At 44.8% G+C, this 23,139-nt stretch overlaps 1 protein-coding gene across 2 annotated transcripts in view; it reads right to left on the bottom strand.

The window, feature by feature from the left end:
* LOC123763996 (tetratricopeptide repeat protein 21B) overlaps window positions 1-23,139 on the bottom strand; it is a 74,237-nt gene that overhangs the window by 16,582 nt on the left and 34,516 nt on the right. Inside the window, exons 13-24 of one of the 2 annotated variants that reach the window (XM_045751424.2) lie at window positions 21,832-21,941; window positions 20,159-20,279; window positions 19,015-19,157; window positions 18,652-18,845; window positions 15,710-15,800; window positions 15,301-15,446; window positions 14,686-14,833; window positions 13,945-14,081; window positions 13,606-13,741; window positions 5,996-6,143; window positions 3,822-3,984; window positions 178-400 (exon numbers count right to left, since the gene is read on the bottom strand). In XM_045751424.2, coding sequence (XP_045607380.1) covers window positions 178-400; window positions 3,822-3,984; window positions 5,996-6,143; window positions 13,606-13,741; window positions 13,945-14,081; window positions 14,686-14,833; window positions 15,301-15,446; window positions 15,710-15,800; window positions 18,652-18,845; window positions 19,015-19,157; window positions 20,159-20,279; window positions 21,832-21,941 — 1,760 coding nt within the window. The remainder of the gene's footprint in view (window positions 1-177; window positions 401-3,821; window positions 3,985-5,995; window positions 6,144-13,605; window positions 13,742-13,944; window positions 14,082-14,685; window positions 14,834-15,300; window positions 15,447-15,709; window positions 15,801-18,651; window positions 18,846-19,014; window positions 19,158-20,158; window positions 20,280-21,831; window positions 21,942-23,139) is intronic. The other variant, XM_069330136.1, reaches the window with a different exon arrangement.

The following is a 23,139-nucleotide window of genomic DNA, read 5'->3' as shown; positions in this document are numbered from 1 at the left end:
TACTTAATTCATAATGATGCACTAATAAGTGCAAAATGAATACATTATTTTAGGTAACGTTGAAAAAGTGTCAAAAGATATAATGTACTGTAATGTGTAACAGATGACCCTTAAACACTGCTTTCTGTACTCGGCTGTATCAAGCTAAATTAACAACACACTAGCACCTCTTCATACCTTCAGTAGTTTGTCTGCTGTTCTGATGGCCATATCCAGAGTGTCTCTTGCTCCTGAATGGTTTACTTCACTATCCACTGTCTCAAAAGTCTCCCCACCAATTGTGTCATTGTCAGGGTTGAGACATATTTCTATCATGTTGTAAATTGCTCGTTGACCCCATTCTTGGTCCTTCCGTGCTTTGTTGAAGTATTTAAGTGCTGCATTTGGATTTCCCAAATACCTATGATACAAGACACTGGATGTAAAATCAGTATTATATTTGAAACCCTGTGTTACTCATCTATCTATATTTATCTGTAGTTTTGTTGTTGTTCATTTAAAAGAAAGTACACCTGGTCCAATAAGAATATTGCTGTGCAAATAACATTCTTCCAAAACCATTAACATGCATATAATTTTTGAGACATCTTAAAGTTAACAAAGTAGTTGAGATATCTTGAGAATCTAAATTGATTTCCTACTTATAAGACATACTGTATATTTAAACTTTAATATAGTAGGCTTAGTTAAAAATAGTGATTGAGGTATAAATAGAGAATTTGAAATGATTTGAAAGTAACAATAATAATACAATACATTTTAAATTAATTAAACCTAGTGGACATATTGTAGTTAATAAGGAACAATGACATTGATGGTTATATTTTTAGATGGTACAATACTGGGCAAATTAGTAGCGCAGGATTTGGAAGATTTGATTAAATACTGCAATTTGCATAACAAGGATGGGGCAGGTTTTCTATGATAAAGTAATTAGGCATTTTCTAGGGGGGGGGGGAGCTCCTTCAGCTCCCCGGAGCTTACTAGGCTGATATACTAATGTCAGACTTTGGCATCAGTCATGTGTATGGAGGTTCTATGGGCCTACCAGGGACCACGAGCCAGAACCTGGCCCCCTCAGAAGAGGCAAGGGGAGCAATGGCCTATAGAAACCCCCGTGTGGTTGGAAGCGTTCTATGTCTGCCATCGACCGGGTCAGTCATCCAGAAAGATAAGCATCCCAAAACAAACCCTTATTCCGGTGAAAATTTTGCTACCAAAAGCCGAACAAGTGGATAGAACTCCCCTAAACGAAACGAGTAAAAACGATTATGACGTCACACGTCATCGTGCCGCTGTCTGTGCAACTCCCCCGTCCCCAGAAGGGAGAAGCGGGAGCCCCAGACCCCACACACCGGCTATCCACCCTTTAGTTCTTAGGCTGATGCTAGAGGCTCCGGTCGAGTGCTGCTCTGGCTCCAGACATAGTTTCAGCACTGTGTTTTGAGTGTGGTGGCTGTCTCCTAGGGGTGTGAGAGCCAGGAGTTATTCTCCAGTACTCGGGTTGCATGCACCTGGGGTTCCCTTTCCCTAGGTGCCCTGTAAGTACTGCCCTTGGGGCTTGGAGCCACCTTCCACAAGTTGCTTGGGTCCTCGAGGCGTGGGGTGCTGCGTAGCTTGTTTTCACCGATTAGCGGCCGGCTCTGTTCGTTTAGGGTACGCTGTCCTCTTGCGGGGTTTTCTTTTTCTTTTTCATTTTGCCTTGTGGAGGGATCTGCCCTGCTTTTTGGCCACTTTTGCTTGACCTATTACGGTTCTTCTCTCGTGGTGCCCCCTGCTAGGTCCCCGCGAGTGTACACATTCCTGGGGTGCAACTTTGGTGAGTTTACTTGGTAGTTTTGGGTGCCGGTTAGCAGTACCCAGCCTGGGGTTACCTAGGCGTGAGTCTCGTTAAGCGCTCAGGGCCCTGGGAAACCCCTGGGGGGGGGGGGGGATTCCGATGGATGTGACCCCGGGGTGCCCCATCACTTCATGCAAGTTTGAGGGTTGTTCGGTCCCCTTGTTTCAGGGTGACCCTCACTGTCTTTGCCTCCATCATGCTGCCTGTTGGGTTGGTGACATTTTCGACCCTGAGTCCTGTGAGTTCTGCTGCTTACTAGTGACTCAATTTACCCAGTCTAGTGATGATCTTATGAGGATACAGGCGGCGCAGGCATTGCATGTGCGTTTTAGGTTGTTGCAACGTACTCGGTTGGTTGCTCACCCGGATGCCCCGCGGCTGCCCCGTTTTGCTTATAGGGACCCGGACTTGGGGGTGGGGGTCGCTTCGACCTTGATTCAGTCCGCCCCCCCCCCCCTCCTCGTCTTTCCCCTCCTGTGGTTCGTTCTGGTCCCTTCCCCCTGCTTCCAGCCCCGAAGCATCTGAGGGTTTTGGAGCCGGAGCAGGGTTTAGATGGTCTTGAGGCTCGGGCAGTCTCAGGGAATGCCAATTCCGGTGTGGCAACGGAGGCATTTGAATCTAGTCTCCCTGCCGAAGCTACCGGGTCTAATCAGTGGGCCTCCTTCCGTTCAGCTTACGCAGATACGCCGACCTTGTCTCTCGAGGCCTGTGCTTTGGGAGATGACTCAGCCCTGGGCTCTGCGGGGGAGGATCCTGGGGCGGGGGAGGGGCTGACTTGGGGGGCCTTGGGCCCCGCTGGACCCCGCCTGGGTTTTTCTACCCTCTGAGCGGGGCTTGTTGTTACAAGGAGTTGGGTTCTCTTTTTTCCCCCCCTCTGCATACGAATTGGATTTGGTGTCTGCCCCTCCCAGGGTTTGGTTCCGTGTCCCCCCGGGTGTGTCGGTTCCGTCCTTCCGGAGGTTTTTGGCTTCTCGCATCCAACCTTCTGCTGTGCGGGCAGCCCTTGCGGCTTACCTCCTGCATGACCCAGATTATGCCTCGGTGATGGATACGTCTTCATTCAGATTTGGGACTTCGTTCCCTTTATGGGTCCGTTACGAGGTTCCGGAGTCGTTCTGGCTGGCGGACTGTCCTGTCTTTGCATTGGAGGCTTGGCCTTCATTCTGCCATACCCGCACGCTTGAGTGGCGCAAGGCTGCGACAGTGGTTCAGGTTTTCCTGGGGGGTGACCTGGAGCACTTCAATGAGTGCTTGTTTGCCCCGGGATGTGGGCGTGGTGCAGCTCCATGTGCAGGTTTCCTCCCTCTCGACTGCGTAGGTTGCTGAGGACATGCGCGCCCGTGGCCTTTTGGCCGCCTCCCGGGTAAGTCCCCTTTTTTCCTTCTCTTTGGGTATGTAGCTCCAGGGAGCCGTAGGGGCTCCCCACAGAAAACCAGCGTTGAATGTAATGAAACGCCATTTTCTGGGTGAGCCCCGGAGGCTCCCTGGATACCCTCCCTCCCATCCGGTCGGCGGGATTTTTCGCGTTGGTTGAAGCCTAGTTTCCGAACTGACGGCAGCCGGCATGGTGAGGTCCGGGGCCCCCCCCCTCCCCCTCCCGGGGAGGGGAGGGCTGCGCGGACAACCGGCGCGGCAGTAAATTGATTGTTTGATTGTTTTCCTTGGGATTGTAGGGAGTTTTCTACCTCTCTGTTCGGTTTTTGTTGTAGTTTTTTACCATGTGGGGTTTGTTTTGTTACGCCTACCTTTCTGGGTGCCTAACCCCGGTCGATGGCAGATAAGGAAAACCCCCAACCATATGGGGTTTTCCAGGGCCATTGCTCCCTGAAACCTCTCTGAAGGGGCCAGGTTCTGGCGCTGGTCCCTGGTAGGTCTGAACTCCATAGCTAATGTCCCGGTCTAACATAACATACATTAGCCCGATAAGCTCCAGGGAGCCGTAGTGGCTCCCCACAGAAATGAATGAAGTATGGTCACTTACCAATCATATAGCCCCTTGCAAAAGTTAATGCCTGGATCTGTGCTGGGTCTAAGGATGGCTTGCTCTGCTCGATCCAAGTAGGGCCCAGCTTCATCAAGAGTTCCAGTTCTTCTCATAACCTCCACAAGACGTGCTAAAGCTGGGAAGTAAGCAGGACGACGATCTGTAAAAATAGGAAAAACAGTGTTGAATGTAATGAAACACCATTTTTTGGGCGAGATCCGGAGGCTCCCCGGAGTTATCCAGGCTGATATATAGATCATTAGACTTTGATACTAATCAGTGTGTATGGAATTCTAGGCCTACCAGGAACCACGAGCCAGAACCTGGCCTCCTCAGAGAGGCACGAGGAGCAATAGTCTACACATGGGATTTGGAGCATTCTGTCTGCCATCGACCGAGCCAGGCACCCAGAAAGGTAAGCGCCTCAAAACAAACCCCTATTCTGGTTAACACTATCGCACTCAGTTACCTCCGTCCGTTATCACTCATTTTTCTTGTGAGTCGTCTCGGGTGATGAGGTCCATAGTCACTCATTAAAATATCTGTTGAAAATTTAAATTTTATCCGATTAATCTGGGAGTGGTTTCAAAATGAGCGCCTTTAGATTGCGCACAATTTGATACCAAAATGAATGACCTAACATGAAAATTGATGTCAGAACACAGGAAAGATATAAATAATTTGTGGTGATGAGCATCAAAAAGGGTCCAATTTTTAGAATATTTGCTAAAATTCCATTTATTGTTCTATTGTTATGGGACTAGTTTTAAAATATGCACCTTTATATTGCGAACAATTTGATACCAAAATGAAAAACGTAACATGAAAATTTGTGTCAGAACACTGGAAATATATAAATAATTTTGTGGTAATGAGCATCAAAAAGTTAAGATATTTGTTAAAATTCTATTTATTGTTCTATTATTATGGGACTAGTTTAAAATACGCGACTTTATTTTGTAAACAATTTGATACCAAAATGAAACACGTAGCACGAAAATTTATGTTATCAAACTGAACAAGTATATACAGTACATTAGTCTGCAGGTGTGCCAATTGGTGCTCATTCACAGGTAACTTGGCCGACTTTAGGCTTTGCTGTGAGAAGTCACGCCGGGCTTTTAGACCTTATATGCACATACCCCTGTAGAGAATTCTATTGCGAACACAATTATACCAAAACAAACGACGTAGCATGAGAAATAGGGTAACAAAACTGAAACGAGCATACACATTTTACTGATTTTGCGCGCTCACGGGTAACTTTGCCGATTTTAGGTTTTGCTGTGGGAGTCATGACGGGCTTTTGGACCTTATATGCATATACCCCTGTAGGGAATTCTATTGCAAACACAATGATACCAAAACGAACAACGTAGTCTCCTTAGCAGTCTCCGTGGTGTAGTGGTAAGAAACTCGCCTGGCGTTCCGCGAGCGCTATGTCATGGGTTCGTATCCTGGCCGGGGAGGATTTACTGGGCGCAATTCCTTAACTGTAGCCTCTGTTTAATGCAACAGTAAAATGTGTACTTGGATGAAAAAACGATTTTTCGCGGCAGGGGATCGTATTCCAGGGACCATAGGATTAAGGACTTGCCCGAAACGCTACGCGTACTAGTGGCTGTACAAGAATGTAACAACTCTTGTATATATCTCAAAAAAAAAAAAAAAATAGTACAAGAATTAAGGTGAGAAAACTGAAACGAGTAAACACATTTTGGTGTCGCCGCGCACTCGGCTGAAACGTCAGGAGCACGACGTCACAGTCTGCGGAGCACCTGCACGGAGTGCGATAGTGTTAAAACGACTAAAATAAACAAATGAATGGACAGAACTCCCCAAATAAAAATGAGCAAACAAGCATAACGCCACATGAGCCACGCCGCATGTCTGTGCAGCTTTGGGGAAGCCACAGATCCACCCTCCAGTTCGAGGCTGGATGTCAAAACAAGAGAAAAAAAAAACGCCGATCGGGAGAAGTGGGGGTTGGCGGGGATCCTCTGGGGCTCACCCAGAAAATGGCGTTTCATTACATTCAATGCTGGTTTTCTGGGGGGATGGGGGAGCCCCTTCAGCTCCTTAGGGAGCTGAAGCAATAATTTTCTAAAATTATTCAGAAAATTATTATTTTCTGAAATTATTATGAAATTATTTTATATTGATTGACTTACCAAGAAGCTGCTGGAAGTGAAACATAGCAGTGTCATATTCGTTTCTCCTATAGGATAAGTCTGCCATCATCACTGTAGCACTGTCATTCTCCTTGTCTGTCCTCAACAGTGTCATGCACGTATACTGACACTGGTCCAAGTCATTTATCTGTCCAATAAAAGTAAACACTGTGAGTACAAGCGCTAGAGGCACTTGTCTACTTTAGGGTACTGGGCAATGTATATGGCAGAATAGTAATTGGTAGAGCACCTTTAGACAACTGTACTAACCATTGTCAGTACTCCTGGAATACCATTAAATTCTATTATGCTAGCTATGTCAATCAACTGTGCCTATTCCCCCCTTTAAAATTCAAATCACCTATTACAATTATTTTAAAACTAGTAATCGAACCTCATTCCCTAAAGCTATTAAAAAATCATTCTCACTTACGTAATCATATGTTGAATATGTTAAAACAATCACCACCTTTATTCTTTCAAACTTTAATTTCATATATGACCACCTTTAACTGAAACAAGAGAAGTTAGAAAATCCCCCATACCACTTTTTAATTACCAGTAGACTTACTCCTACCTTATTTTTCCATTTTATTTTATTCCTACTCTAATAACATTTACAATTTCCAGTATGCATTATAATATCCTTATATCTTTATCTTCCATAAACCTACTAGAGTATCAAACTTTCATTCTTTAACCTTTGTAATGTGGCCCGTTTATTGTGACATTCTGGTTGTGTGCCAAAAATCAAGTGTTTGCAAAAAATCAGCGTTGAATGTAATGAAATGCCATTTTTCTGGGTGAGACCAGGAGGCTCTACGGAGCTAAACCGGGCTGATGTGCATATATTAGACTGTGGCAACAGTCAATCAGTGGAGTTCTAGGTCTACCGGGGACTAGAGCCAGAACCTGGCCCCCCCCCCCAAGAAGAGGCACGAGGAGCAATGGCCTAAAGACAACCCCCCCCCCTGTCGATTAAGGCAGCGTCTGGGATGCTCTCAGACGTAGGTTCGAATCCTCGTCACGGCCCTTGTGGATTTGTTCACCCCCGTGTAATTGGAAGCAGTCTTTGTCTGCCATCTACCAGGTCAGGCACCCAGAAAGGAAAGAATTCCAAAACAAACTACTGCTGGTCAAAAATTGCAAACCAAAAGCAGAACTAGCAAACAGAACTCCCCAATCAAAAACAAGGAAACAAACATGATGACACCACTACCGCCGCGTATCAGTCTGCGCAAGCCCTCCCCTTCCCCAGGAGGGAAACGGGGGGGGGGGGGGGGGGGGGGTCCCAGACCTCCACGCCGGCTATTCTCCTCAGTTCAGAGACTTAATTTTATAAACGTTAAAAAAACACCGACCGAAGTGTGGGAGGGATGCTGGGGAGCCTCCGGGTCTCACTCAGAAAATGACGTTTCATTACATTCAATGCTGGTTTTTGTGGAGAGCCCCTTCAGCTCACCAGAGCTACCTAACCAAAGATAAAGAAGAAGAGGGACTTATCCGGGAGGCGGCCGTCACTCTCTCTTCAACTCGAAGTCGAGACAACTGGCTGCAACCTGCGACCCAAGGCTACACACATCCAAGAAAGCCCAGGAAAATTAATGAGGTACTGTGCGACCAGAACCCTATTCAACCTCCAAAAGCCCCCTGCCAGAATGTCAGCCCAAGACATATTACCAAAAACAGCAGCCAAAGCCGCAAACTTACGAACATCCTGGGCACAGGGATAGACAGCAAGCTGGCTGGCGTCCTGCGAGTTTGACAGTTGATCTGTCCCCTTGTATCAGGGTGACACTCACCGGTTATGCCTCCGCCATACTGCCTGTTGGGTCCCTATTTTTCAGTCTACCAGGCTGCGGTCTGTCCTTGCGCCCGTGCTGTTCGGACGTTTGCAGCTTTTGCTGCTGTGTTGGTGACATCTAGGGCTCATTTCGGGCGCAGGGATTTGAGGGTTGCACAGGTTCTTGGTTGCCCATTCTTTATGCATATCTGCTCCTGTGCGTTCTTGTTGCCTTGGGTTGCAGGTTGCAAACTGTTGTCTCGACTTCGTGTTGCGGAGTTTGTGGTGGCCGCCTCCCGAGTTAGCCCTTCTTTTCCTTCTCTTTGGGTATGAAGCTCCAGGGAGCCATAGGGGCTTCCCACAGAAAACCAGCTTTGAATGTAATGAAACGCCATTTTCTGGGTGAGCCCCGGAGGCTCCCTGGCAACTCTTCCTCCCACCGGTTGGTGGTTTTTTCGCGTTGGTTGACGCTTAGCTTCCGAACTGAAGCTAGGCAGCCAGTGCAGTATGTCCGGGGCTCCCCCCTCCCCCTCTCGGGGCAGGGAGGGTTGCGCGGACGATTGGCGTGGCAGTAAAGTGTGATGTTTGCTTGTTTGCCTGTTTCCTTGGGATTGTAGGGAGTTTCTCTCTGTTCGGTTTTTGTTTTAGTTTTTACCATGTGGGGTTTGTTCTGTTATGCCTACCTTTCTGGGTGCCTGACCCCAGTCGATGGCAGATAAGGAAAACCCCAACCACAAGGGGGTTTTCCAGGGCCATTGATCCCTGAAACCTCTCTGAAGGGGCCAGGTTCTGGCGCTGGTCCCTGGTAGGTCTGAACTCCTTAGCTAATGTCCCGGTCTAATGTAACATACATTAACCCGATAAGCTCCTGGGAGCCTCCGGGGCTCAACCAGAAAATGGCATTTCATTACATTCAACGCTGGTTTTTTGTCCGTTGCCGTTTGCAGAATCTGCGGTGGTGCATTTTCTGAAAACGGCTTCGTCTAGTTGTCGGCCTATGTCGTAATGGCTGGTTTTCCGGGGGGGGGGGGGGGGGGAGGTCATGATTGTCCTTACCAGAAGGGTCGTGCCAAGTCTCGGGGTTCCTTTGGTTCTCGTAAGCCAGTAGTGCCAAATTTGAGACCACCACCTCCTGCGGAGCCGTCGGCGTCTGGACGGCACAGTGATCTCTGAGCGTTGGTTGGGCTCTTGTAGGGGTCGTTAGCCCTTTTGCAGGTTGCCCCGTTGACGAGGTGATAAGAGTAAGGCTCATGCTGTTTGCTCTCAGCTGGACCCACGATTTCGCTTTGATGTCCATAGGGAATGGAAAGGATGGGGGAGGTAGAGGGATGGGGAGATGAAATTCAGGAAGAGGGTGCGGGTGTAGAGAGAGAGGAGGTTTGAAAGTTCGGTGGCCTGTCCACCATGGGTTGACATTTTAGTATGTGTTGTTTGTTTGCGTATGTGTTATGTTGGGTTGTCAGTACATTGGCTGGGGGGGGAGCAAAAGCTGCAAACGTCCGAACAGCACGGGCGCAAGGACAGACCGCAGCCTGGTAGACTGAAAAATAGGGAACCAACAGGCAGCATGGCGGAGGCACAACCGGTGAGTGTCACCCTGATACAAGGGGACAGATCAACCGTCAACTCGCAGGACGCGAGGGGAACTCCGGGGACACACCAAGAGGACCACAGAGCCTCGTGGGATTTCCCAGGGCTCTTAGCCTTTGGTACACGCTAAGGAAAGCCCAGGCAGGGTACCGCGAACCTGCGCCCAAATTTACCAACAAACTGCTAAAGCTGAACCCCCGGGACGTGTCCACTCACGGGGGCCAAGCGGGGAGTATCGCCAACAGAAGAATTCGAAAGAAAATCACCTAGAACAGGAAAGGGGGACCATAGTAAAGGCAGACCCCCACCAGGCAAAAACAAAAACAAAAGAAAACCCCGCAAGAGGACAACGTACCCAGGCGGAACAGAGCCAGCCGCTGTTAATGGTGAAAGCTAGCTGTGCAGTACCCCATGCCCCTACTAGTGACGAAAACTACCACTTACCCAGAGACAAACCAAGGCAACAAAACCCCAGCCGACTCCAAGGGCGGCCCAGTACCGAGCAGTAAAGGACACAGCGGAGGTAGAACCCAAGGCGACTTGTGGAAGGTGGCCCCAAGGGCAGTACTTACAGGGCACCTAGGGAAGATAGCCCTAGGCACATGCAGCCCGAGTATCGTGGAATCTTACTCCTGGCTCACACCCCACCGGTAGAGACAGTCCACACCACAAGGCACAGAACTGAAACAAAAACCGGAGCCAGAGGCACTCGACCAGCCAGTAATACCATCAGCCAAGAACTGCCAGTTGGATCGCCGGCGTGGAGGGTCTGGGGCTCCCCATTCCCCCTCTCGGGGAGAGGGGGTTGCGCAGACTGTGGCGCGGCGACGTGATGACGTCATGCTAGTTTGATAATTTTGTTTGGGGAGTTCTGTCCACTCGTTCGGCTTTCGGTAGCAATAATTTCACCAGAATAGGGGTTTGGTTTGGGGCGCCTACCTTTCTGGGTGCCTGTCTCGGTCGATGGCAGACATAGAATGCTCCCAATCACAAGGGGGTTTCTATTGGCCATTGCTCCTCGTGCCTCTCTGAGGGGGCCAGGTTCTGGTTCGTGGTCCCCGGTAGGCAAGAACTCCTAGCACTTTGACTGATGCCAGAAAGTTATACATATCCATTCAGCCTGGATAGCTCCGGGGAGCCGACAGGGCTCCCCCCAGAAAAACAGCATTGAATGTAATGAAACTCCATTTTCTGGGTAACACCCAGAGACTCCCTGGAGCTATCCAGGCTGATATGTATCTTATTAGACTTTGGCATCAGTGTGAATGGAGTTCTAGGTCTACCGAGGACCACGAGCCAGAGCCTGGCCCCCTCAGAGAGGCACGAGGAGCAATGGCCTATAGAAATGCATATGTGTAATTACCTAAGTGTAGTTACAGGATGAAAGCTACGCTCGTCTATGTGTGTGGAGCATTCTATTTCTGCCATCGACAGGGCCAGGCCACCAGAAAGGTAGGCGCCCCAAAACAAACCCCTAATCTGGTTAAAACTACTACAGAAAGCTAACAAGTAAACAGAACTCCCCAATTGAAAAACGAACAAATGAGCATGAAGTCACACTTGCCGTGCTGCTTGTCAGCGCAGCATCCCCCTCCTATGGAGAGGGAAGTTATCTTGAGATGGTTATCTTGAGATAATTTCGGGGCTTTAGTGTCCTCGCGGCCCGGTCCTCGACCAGGCCTCCACCCCCAGGCAGGAAGCAGCCCGTGACAGCTGTCTAACACCCAGGGAAGGGGAAGCCCCAGACCCATCGTGCCAGCTATCAACCTGTCAGTTCGAGGCTGGATGTCAAAACATGCGAAAAACCCTACTGATTGGGGGGAGGGAGGGTTGCTGGTGAGCCTCCGGGTCTCACCCTGAAAATGGTGTTTCATTATATTCAATGCTGGTTTTCTGGGGGGAGCCCCTTCGGCTCCCCTGAGCTACCTACCCAAGGCCAAGGACAAAAGAGGGACAAACCTGGGAGGTGGAAACCCCGCACCTAAAACCCAAAAGCAAGGCAACAGACAACACCGAAAGGACACCATGGATGCAGATCCAAACCCCAGAACAGGGATGAAGGGAACCCCGGGCAACTCAAAGTGCATCCAGGGCCACAGAGGCCACAGCACGCAGTCAGTGGCTGAGAGCCACAACCGGACGTAAGAAGATGCACCCCGGCCAAAATCAACCAAACAACAACCCCAAGGATCCCTACGGAAAATCAGCCAACCCAACTTCGCCAGGAAAAAGAAGAAGAACGGCCGCAACAAACAAACCTAACACCAGAACCCAAAAGAGCAGAAACCTCTGAGAAACTATCCAGGACCGAAGTGGCCACAACCACCCGAGGGGAAGAGATAAGAGCATCGTGTCCAAAGACCAGGACGCCTCAGGCGGCACATGATTTTCAATGCTTTATAATTAGTTTTTTGTATCGTATATGATGCACATTTATGTCCTTTACAATATGTATACAGTAGAATATTCATAATGTTCCACAGAACTGTGATACATGTGTCAGTAATGTGTCCACAACAAATGTTCATTTGCGTAAAATTACCTATTCGCTATTCAATATACTGTACTTAAAATATGTACACTTTCATGCACTGTATTATACACTCAGTTCTTCAGAAGTTACTGATAATCAAAGATCAGTTCATGGTTCACAGCATGACTTCGCTCTCGATGCACCGGGTACAAACAGATTTTCGCTTCCTGTTTTTTCGTTCTGTGTGCTAGCAAATAACGCACTCACGCACACCCTATTCTTTAATACCTGTAGGTGGTATGTAGCCAAGCTTGTGAAGTGTAAGGTAGTCTTGAAAAGATTATAGGAAAAGATCAATTTGTAAGGTAGTCTTGAAAAGATCACTTTGTAAGGTAGGATTGAGAAAATCTTAGGTATTCTTGGAAAGATCTAGAAAAAGCTCAATGACAAATTTCTGTCCTGGTATCACTCATATCGTTATCTGTTTATGGGAAAGTGAGTGCAACACCAGCATCAGAATCATCAAATTATGGTTTGTGTGTTACAAAATTATCACAGTCCTCCCTCGTAAATTCATCTGTGCTCCTTGTATTGCCACCACCACCACTGGCAATAAACACAAAGCCGCTAATACTCCGTACATCTATGCTACTTGTATCAGACGCATCATCACTGAACTCAGAAAATGATTCATCTATAGTATCATCAATAAAAATTGGAGATGACACAGGTGGTCATGGGTGGTGCTCAGCGACTACTGGATATGCACGCTGTATCGTCCTCATTGGTGCTGTATCACTTGAATCCAACACTTGTGCTAGGTCCTTATTGTGCCTATATATGTCATCAATATCATGGCCCCTATGTTCTCCAAACAATAAAGTCTGAATTTCACCAACAGAAAGCAATCTTCCAACACTGGGTCCAACAGGGGATTGGGAGCCAGAAGCACGTGCGCACCCATAGTTGCTCATTCAGAACTGATCCAGCCAGCAGCCCTAGGGAGATTTGGGAATTTTTTTCAAGATGGCTGCCTCTCATTGGAGGTCCCAGGAGTCCATTCGTACCCAACCTACCGTGTGCTTGTTTTGAATGGGTGCAAAATCTTAAATTGGTGTTTTCTTGGCCTGCACAATTTTTTCAAAACGAGTTTTCTAAGCCAGCACAATTCATTGGTTAAAGACTTACAATTTCACATTTCATCTGTTCCTGTTTAATTCGCTCACATCCCACAGAAATAGAAACCTATTTTAGCTTTCCTGAGTCTGGGTAGGTGCAGCAGGTAGTAGAGCCCACCTCACATCCTCCCCGTCCCTCCTTCCCCTTAAAATGAAGGGAATGCAAGACTGATTGTACCCTACACTAGTGGGTACTGGGGTTGCCACATACCTCCCAATGATTCTGCAAATCTGCCTGAGCACTTTCTACCCACCAACCACATGGATACTTTCTACTTTTATTTATCTAATTGGCAGCAACCTTCTTGGATTTTTTTTTGTTATTCTTGGTTGGGCTCACCAAGGTATTGTACTTATGTTTCTGTTCCTGCTGCATGGTCTTCTTACTGCTACATCAATCATTTACCCAAAGGAATGATGTCTACCAATTAAGTTTAAGATCTTGATTTTTGATCTGACTTCTCCTTGTTTGTAAGTACTGTACTAGCATTCATCTTTTGCTATGTATACGAAAAACAACCTTACTATAAGATCCAAATGTATACAAATAAAATATTGTTGAATAACTTCAATATAGAAAACCTACTTGCATGTATAACTTGGCTAATGCCATGAGGGTGGGAGCATGTTCTGGATCATACTGAAGAGCTTCCTTGTAAAGTTTGATAGCTTGTTCATAGTCCCGCTGGTTTGCTGCATGCTCTGCCATCCTCCCACACATGCTACACCATATACACACAATTTTAGCAGTCTTCCACACACACTTTTTAATGTAAATTTAAACTTATCTTTTATATTATCCACAAACCTATTTTTTACAAGTTAAGAAACTGCACTTAATTTTCAAACCATAAGAATTGTTGGAAAACTGTTTTTGTACTGTCCATACTTTTTTTACACAGTAATAAAGTGAATGTAGTCCAACCTGCCAGCCAACTGTCTTTGTTCAGGAACTGTATCTGGCAGCTCCACCTGTGCCCTCTTCATCACCTTAACCTGCACGTCTTTACCCTTACTCAGAGTGGAGAGAGCTTGCTCATAATTCTCAGCTCGTTCATGTACCTTGGCAAGTAAATTTAATGTAAATACAGTACTGTAAATAGTGCAAATATTTTATTCTCATTACATCAAGAATTTATGTTTATTTGTACAGTATTAATATCATATGGTCATATGCAAAATTCCTGTTCCTGATGGTTTAGAATGTCAAGATAATTTATAAATTGATGACTAATTATTAAGGCATTAACTATTACACAACTCCAACTTTTTAATTTGATTTGTTAGCTATTTTCACATGCACACATTGATGTACTGTAGTAATTTTTAAATGGCTGCACTAATTAGGCATTAAGTATAACATCCGGAGTTGAATGTAATGAAACTCCCTTTTCTGGTGGGCCTCCAGAAGCTCCCTAAGCTAGGCACTGGTTCAGTCATGCCTCAGGAAGATGCACCAGGCCTGAGACCCATACTAGCCTACTGGCAACTGGGACCACAATTGGGTTCTCTCTCTCTCTGAGATAAGGAGAGCTTAGGATCAGAGATCAACCCAAACCCTAAACTCAGAAAATGGCAGAGTAGATGATAGTTAAAGTGACAAAATGTATGTGAGAGGCTGTGAAGTTAACAATAATAACAGAATGTAAAGTTACCTCAAACTTACTTTAGCCAAAAGATTTAACAGTTTTGCCTGAGATAGCATAGAGTTCAGGTCAACAGAATTATAAGTTTCAACATCCAAGGCTTGTGTAATTGTTTTTTCGGCTTTATCGTACTGCTTCAAACGCATTTGTAGCTCTGCCATATCATACCTGTTAAATGAACATTAATTTATAGAATGTGAATATTGGGTTCAAATCTCAGTTGATGATTTCAAATATGAGGATGAAAGAACACTGGAATGAGTTCCATACCATGAGAAAGCCTTTCATGAAGGAGGCCATTGACTTTACATTTCTACTTCTCATTGTTTAGCTTGTTTGCAAGGTGGAAACTTATGTTCATACTTTTCCAGTTATCCCTTATGCACAAATCTGTTGTGTTTTTATACAATGATCACTGCAATAAACTTAATTCACCCATAAAAAAATTAAATATGTTGATTTGTTTATTCTATAATTATAGTAGAGGGAACTTAGATAAGCTTACTCCATACAACATAAACCCATACCTACATGAATTTTGAAAAATTTGTTTACTGCATAATGATTGAAGGAAGATATGTATGCTGACATGCATTCCAATATTATATAATTTAAATTCAATAAGGCTTACTAACCTTAACTGGTTACTGCTTCCAGTTTTAATGGCTTCCTTATAATAATTAATAGCTTTTCCGTACTGATGGGTCTTCACTAGTGCAATGCCCATACGACATGCAAGAACGGAGTCTCTTGGATTGCGCTTTAATGCTTGTTCATAAACCTGAAATTGCAATTATAAGACTTATCAATGTACATCTACATCATATCTACATCATGACAGTCTCTAATGTAATAATATTTTTAACTCTTTTGTTATATGAAGCTTAAAGTCATTATATATGATGATACCAATTATGTTTAGAGCTAAGCAACAGACTTACAACAGACTTCCTAAATGTTTAAAATTTACCATTATATATGTATACTAAATACTGCACTGTATTTCACAATTAAAACTATTTTGGCAACCGAATCATTTCTTACCTCAATGGCACGGTCAGGCTCTTGTATTGACATATATGCATCCCCCAGCATCAAGAAGCTCTGAGGTGTAGGGTTCTTTTCTACCACTTCTCTGTAGGTAAGTTGTTTATTTACAGGCTAAGAGGAATTATTTCTCAAATGGCTTTCGTTCAAATATATATAATTTACAAATACAGTACAACCTCAATTCAATGTACCCCGATTCAACGAATCTCCGGCTAGGTCGGACACTTTTCAGGCTGGATTTATTCACCCGGTTCGACGAACAATGGTTCGCCGAAGCGGGGGATGTGCGGATTTGCTTATGATGTTGGGACAGAGTTCACAGACTGGTGGAAAACTTTCCCTTTCTATCAGAGGTTACAATTAACAATTCCCTCATATGACAAGTTAGATCACACAAGTGGATCACACAAGTGGACCACACAAGTGGTCCACAAGTGGTCCTCAAGCTTACGACGTTGGGACAGTTCACAGAGTGGTGGAAAATTTCGCATTCTATCACAGGTTACAATTAATAATTCCTTTATATGACAAGTTGGATCACACAAGTGGACCACACAGTAAGTGAACCATATGAACCAAACACCAGCCAGAATGGTCCACACAAGTGAAGCATATTAACCAAACACCAGCCAGAGTGGTCCACACAAGTGAACGACTGTGTTTCCATGATTTTCATTCACCGATTTGTGGCACATGTATCTTTGCAGATTAATTTAAAGGTCGAAGCGTGAATAGCTAGCTAATGTATTGAAATCTTCTTATATACATTTTCTGTGATGAAACAAGATGAGTGAGAGTGGACAGATAAGGGAATACTGTACTGTAAACCTCACTTTACAGTGAGGCTTCACTCACTTTCGTCTGTGTCGTCATAGTTCAGTGACCCATGACTTTGAACGTTTCAGATTAATAAATTATTTCTAAAACCAGTGTTTTAATAGGTCTTTATTCTCCTAATAAAACTAAACTAAATAAAACCAAATATATACTGGTATATGATAGACATCTGCTATTTGATATGTTATTAATGTTATTGGCGCCACAACTCAAGTGCGAGTGGATGGGTCTAATCAATGTGCACACAACACCATGCGTGTTTTGTTCGATTTCGTCGCCACAGTTCAATGACCTACGGGTTCGAAATAATAAAATAAATAAATCAGATCTAAAATAAGTATTTTCTGAGGGTTCCCTTCGGCTCCCCGGAGCGTACTAGGCTGATATGCTAATGTCAGACTTTGGCATCAGTCATGTGTATGGAGTTCTATGGGCCTACCAGGGACCACAAGCCAGAATCTGGCCCCCTCAGAAGAGGCAAGGGGAGCAATAGCCTATAGAAACCCCCGTGTGGTTGGAAGCATTCTATGTCTGCCATCGACCGGGTCAGGCACTCAGAAAGGTAAGCATTCCAAAACAATCCCCTATTCTGGTGAAAATATTGCTATCAGAAGCCGAACAAATGGATAGAACTCCCCCTAAACGAAATGAGCAAACGATCATGACGTCACACATCGCCGTGTCGCTGTCTGCGCAGCTCCCCCCTTCCCGGGAGGGTGAAGGGGGAACCCCAGACTGCACACGCCGGCTATCCAGCCTTTAGTTCTTAGGCTGGATGTCAAAACACGCGAAAAACTGTCGACTGGAGGGAGGGAGGGAGGGAGGAATGCCGGGGAGCCTCTGGGTCTCACCCAGAAAATGGCGTTTCATTACATTTAAAGCTGGTTTTCTGGGGAGAGCCCCTTCGGCTCCCCAGAGCTAACTACCCTGGAAACACAAACTGAAACTGTCTCTATTTTCCGCTTGTTACAACTTGTAATAAAGTTGTTACATCTTGGCTACATCTTACATCTTCCAAGGCCATTGCTTCCTGAAACTTCTCTGAAGAGGCCAGGTTTTGGCGCTGGTCCCTGGTAGGTCTGAACTCCATAGCTAATGTCCCGGTCTAATATAACCTACATAAGCCCGAAAAGCTCCATGGAGCCTCCGAAGCTCACCCAGAAAATGGCGTTTCATTATGTTCAGCGCTGGTTTTTTAGGGGATTTTTTTTCTTCGTTTATTATCTGATTTTGTTGTAACTTCTACAACCGGGAGAATGCATACTTTTCCATACATATGTTAAGAATGAATAAATTAGTCAACAAATAAATCAGTCATAACTGGGGACTGAATTTTTTTTGGCTGATTTTTTAACACATTTCAAACTATTTTTCTTGATTCTTCAGAATGTTTTGATGATTAGAGACCAGATTAGGGCTTTTTGACTTATATAAAGTATACCCTAAATATATCCCCTAAATCATTATAATTTATATAATTATCCCTATATTTTGTTTTTTTTGGGGGGTTATTTTTTCTTGACTTCATTTCAACACACATTGACCTATATCTTTCACATGTTCGAGTACGATTGCCAAACAATGTTCATTAAAACATACAGGTAAGTTAATGAATTAGAACTACTGTACCTTATACATTGTCGACAACTTTAACTTCAATTATCTCTAAAACTAGAGTTTCAACTTTGAGTCAGCTTGAATGACTACCGAAAAAAATGGGGATGATAAAATTGTTAAAAAATGAGTAAGGGGGTGAATTGCAAGGTTAAAATGGAAATTATCATAGATTAACCATTTTGGCTTTGTGATTTATTATGATACTGTAAGTTTTGTTAAAATTATCACTGCAAAATGAATTTTGGTGTTGTTACAGTAAGTGTAACTCTAGGCATCGTGTGGAGAAGTCAGGTGAACTATGTTTATGCTTTATTATGTGCATTAAACAAAGTTTCCAACCAGTACTTTTCAATTAAAAAAGCCCTGCTACTGCCCTGCATGGTACAATCTGTTGATTGTACCATGCAGTAAAACACTACTGACATATGCACTTCACTAAATTAAGTAACCTATGTAATAAATCTCAATTAATAGTAACATACCTGTAACATGAAGCAAACATTCGCTTGTCTTTGAGATGGTTGAGATAAATGGAGGCCATTTTGTCTCGGGCTTGAAGATAATAATGCTGCTCAGGCCCTACTGCACGCAGCATAGATAAAGCATGTTCTACATCCCCACGCATCAAGGCCAAGTCTGCACTTGCAATATTTAATCTTATCTCTTCACCAGTACCCTGTAAAACCAAGCTCAAAGAAATAATCAAAAGCCAAAACATTGCAATATTGCACTGAAATATTTTTTCTATAGACAAATTACTCTGCAAAAGTAGTGTTCTCAACACATGGCCAAGATCCAACTTGAATATAATATCAAGATATTTCAACATTAAAAAAAAATCATGCCTGGAATTCAGTCATAGCTTGTGTCATGATGTTGGCTGCTTCATTGGGTTGATTGTTTAGCCGATAAGCATCACACAGCTCCAAAAATACTGAGACTCTGTCAGGTATCGTCATCTCAGCCTTATTACGGCTACCTTTAGTTGCTGTGAAAAAGTTTTCTTTTAGTAACACATTCCTAATATTTACACAGATTATCTACCAACTGAAGAACTTTATATAATCCAATATTTCCAAATGCTGTCAATATATGCATGCTGGCTGTCATTTCAGGTTAAATTGAGCATTATCCAGTAAATAGTACTTATAGTACCCCTGCAAGGATGACAGAAGGTTCCTTGCTGAGCTGTATGTCAACCTGCCTAACTGTGTAAGTTCCAGTCTAGGAAATCTAGGAAAGGGGGGAGAGGACTTACTTCAAAGAACAACAGATAGATCTGCTCAGATCTATCTGTTGGGGCTTTTTATATATTGTACAAAGCCATAAATTTTCAAATTTATTCATTATCCAAATTGTGGCTTTTCGGGGGGGAGCCCCTTTGGCTCCCTGGAGCTTACTAGGCTGATATGCTAATGTCAGACTTTGGCATCAGTCATGTGTATGGAGTTCTGTGGGCCTACTGGAGACCACGAGACCTCCCTTCCCCCTCCCGTGGAGGGGGGGGGAGCTGCGCAGACAGCGGCGAGGCTACGTGTGACATCATACTTGATTGCTCGTTTCTTTTAGGGAAGTTCTATCCACTTGTTCAGCTTTTGGTAGCAAAATTTTCACCAGATTAGGGGTTTGTTTTGGGATGCTTACCTTCCTGGGTGCCTAACCTGGTCGATGGCAGACATAGAATGCTTCCAACCACATGGGGGTTTCTATAGGCCATTGCTCCCTATGCCTGTCTGAGGGGGCCAGGTTCTGGCTTGTGGTCCCCGGTAGGCCCAAAGAACTCCATACACATGACTGATGCCAAAGTCTGACATTAGCATATCAGCCAAGTAAGCTCCGGGAAGCCTCCGGGTCACACCCAGAAAATGGCGTTTCATTACATTCAACGCTCGTTTTTTTTTACCACAGGTTTTTGAGGTTTTAACTGAAGATGATACCATTCTACAACAAAAATGTTAAACTGTAAACACTTTATATTTAAGAACTTACTGGTGGGTCGAGTATTGGCAATATTAAGACACGACCTCAGAGTGTTAATTGCTTCAACATACTGCTCTTGTTTCTTTAGTACCCGTGCTCGTACCAGGTGGTAGGTTGGCTGTTCTCGCACCTGTAATGCAATATTTACATGCATCACCACAACTGATCATTAAATAAACTGTATTTAAAGGTAAAGATTTTCCAAAATGTAAAACTCATTTGAAATAAACAAGCACATACTGTAATATGTATGGCTGTACATACCGCGTATACTCAAATAAATCTTAAGAATAAAAGAGACGTAAAAATGTTTCTATTATCTACTAACATTCTCCTAGTAATGTAGGCTGCCAAACACTCCAAAAACTTAACATAAAGCAACTATTCATACAAAGCACAGAGCCATACAATTCATGAAACTAACCACTTGAAAACTGTAAATACTGTACTGTACAGTGGACTCTTGCTCAAATGTAATTTGATCAACTGGAAAGTTGAGTACAACAGAAGGATCCTATTCCAATACTGCAGTAGTTCATTGTGATCAGTTGCAGGTGAACAAATGATGGAGTACTCTGAAGTGAGCCACATGGACTGGAATACTGTACCTTACTACTGTTATTCTCTTACTTTACCTGTGCTAATTACTATATCTACTTTGTGCATTCTATCTTTCATTCCCCCATGGTACAAGACCTAGTCTGAAATTTTCTCTGCCCCAAATCCTTTGATTCAGAGTACATCACTATCAGTGGCTTGGGTGAACGGGAGCACGTACAGACAACACGACTCCGGGTCAAAACAATTATTGACCCAACATGCAGCATGGTGGAGGCTAAACAGGCGAGTGTCACCCTGAGACAAGGGGGACAGAGCAACCTTCAAACTCACAAGACGCGAGGGGGGACTCAGGGGTCACATCCATCGGATCACGTAGCCCCCGTGGGGTTTCCCAGGGCCCTTAGCCATGGTTACACGCTAAGGAAAGCCCAGGCAGGGTACTGCGAACCGGCACCTAAGTTTACCAAACAAACTGCTAATGCTAAAACTGAACCCCCGAGACGTGTCCACTCCAGGCGGGCCAAGCGGGGAGGACCACCAAACACAGAAATATAGATATATAAATATATATACCCCAAAAACAGCGATGGGGAACCACAAAGTCAGACCTCCCCACCAGGCAGAAAACAAAAAAAGGAAAACCCCGCAAGAGGACAACGTGCCCAGGTGGAACAGAGCAGGCCACTGTCATAGGTGAAAACTGGTTGTGCAGAACCCCTGCACCTTTTTTAAAAAGGAACATTCGTAAGCCGAGGTTCCCTGTATTTGTATTTACATAATAAAGAAACGGCTTTATTTAACAACTTGCTATTTATATACTGAACTCTATTTTTGATGAAAGCTGAAAGCATATACAGTACAGTGGAACCTCAAGTGACGAGCGGCTCCAGTTACAAGCATTTTGAGTAACGAGCAAGCCACTCGCAGAAAATCTGCCTTGACTGACAAGCTTTTGCTCGATTAACAAGCGTTCCCGCTGATTCTCGGACACCTCCGACGACAGTTTCGTTGTTCTTTCGCAAGACGAGTTTTCCACATGACGAGCTCGGTGCCGGAACGGATTAAATTCGTTAATCGAGGTGCCACTGTAATAAAACAAACACTTTAAAATAAGGACTAACCTCAAAGTTGTAAGAAAGACCAACTTCCAGACTCTGCTGTGCTTGCTTGTAATTTCCTTGATACAACTGGATCTGTGCCATTAGCAAGTGAGCATCTGAGCTGGTTGAATCTGAAAGTGACACAGAATTTATTACTGATATTCTTCCCTCTTCAACTATCTCTTTAAAGCTCAGTTCACACAAATACACACTTTAAATAAGTTATTATATTTACTCTTTCAGGCCCTCAGTTCAGCACTGCATACATTAATAATGTGCTCAAGATATTTATAATTTTGCAAAGCTGCATCTTTCTTGAGTTTTTGTCTTTCATTACAATCTACAAACATAATTTCTAACTAAAAAAACCAGCATTGAATGTAATTAAACGTCATTTGCTGGGTGAGCCCTGGAGGCTCCTTGGAGTTGTCGGGCTAATGTGTCACATATTAGACCGAGGCATTAGCCTAGGGAGTGCAGCCTACCGGGGAACACGAGCCAGAACCTGGCCCCCCCTCAGAGAGGTGCAGGAAGCAAGGCCCTGGAAACCCCCCTGTGGTTGGGGGTTTTCTTTATCTGCTATCAACAGGGGTTAGGTACCCAGAAAAGTAGGCATAACAAAACCCCCACATAGTAAGAAAAATACAATGAAAAACCGAAAAGAGGGGGTAGAAGTCCCTCCAATCCCAAGAAAACAAGCAAACGTCACACTCCACTACCACCCCGCTTCTGTACGCAGCCCTCCCCTCCCCGACAGGGAGAGGGGGGAACCCCAGACCTCTGCATGCCGGCTACCACTTCAGTTCGGAAGCTAAGCATCAAACAATGTGAAAAAATACCGACCGGAGGGAGGGAGGGGAGCCTTCAGGGCTCACCCAGAAAATGGTGTTTCATTACATTCAATGCTGGTTTTCAGTTGGCAGCCCCTACGACTCCCTGGAACTACATAACCAAGGATAAGGAAAAGAGGGACTTACCTGGGAGGCAGCCGCCACACACTCCTCAACATGAAGTTGAGACAACTGGCAACAACCTGCGACCCAAAGCAACACAAGAACACCCAGGAGCAGGAACGTTAACCAAATAACATGCGGCCAGAACCCTGTTCAACCTCCAAAATCCCCGTGCCCGAATATCAGCACAGGACATGTTGCCAAACATGGCAGCCAAAGCAGCAAATTTCCTAATGGAACAGGAAACAAGGAAAACCGGATCAACCCGAAGTGCATCCCCAGCCACCGAAGCTGAATCGCGCAGATAACGACGAAAAGCCGCACAACACACGATGCACCCCCAGCCTGACCAACCAAGCATCAATGACCCAAGGAC

This window comes from Procambarus clarkii, chromosome 23 (assembly GCF_040958095.1).
Source record: "Procambarus clarkii isolate CNS0578487 chromosome 23, FALCON_Pclarkii_2.0, whole genome shotgun sequence".
Lineage (NCBI taxonomy): Eukaryota > Metazoa > Arthropoda > Malacostraca > Decapoda > Cambaridae > Procambarus > Procambarus clarkii.
Note: the sequence above shows the minus strand (reverse complement) of the source record. Positions and strands in the feature narration are given on the sequence as shown.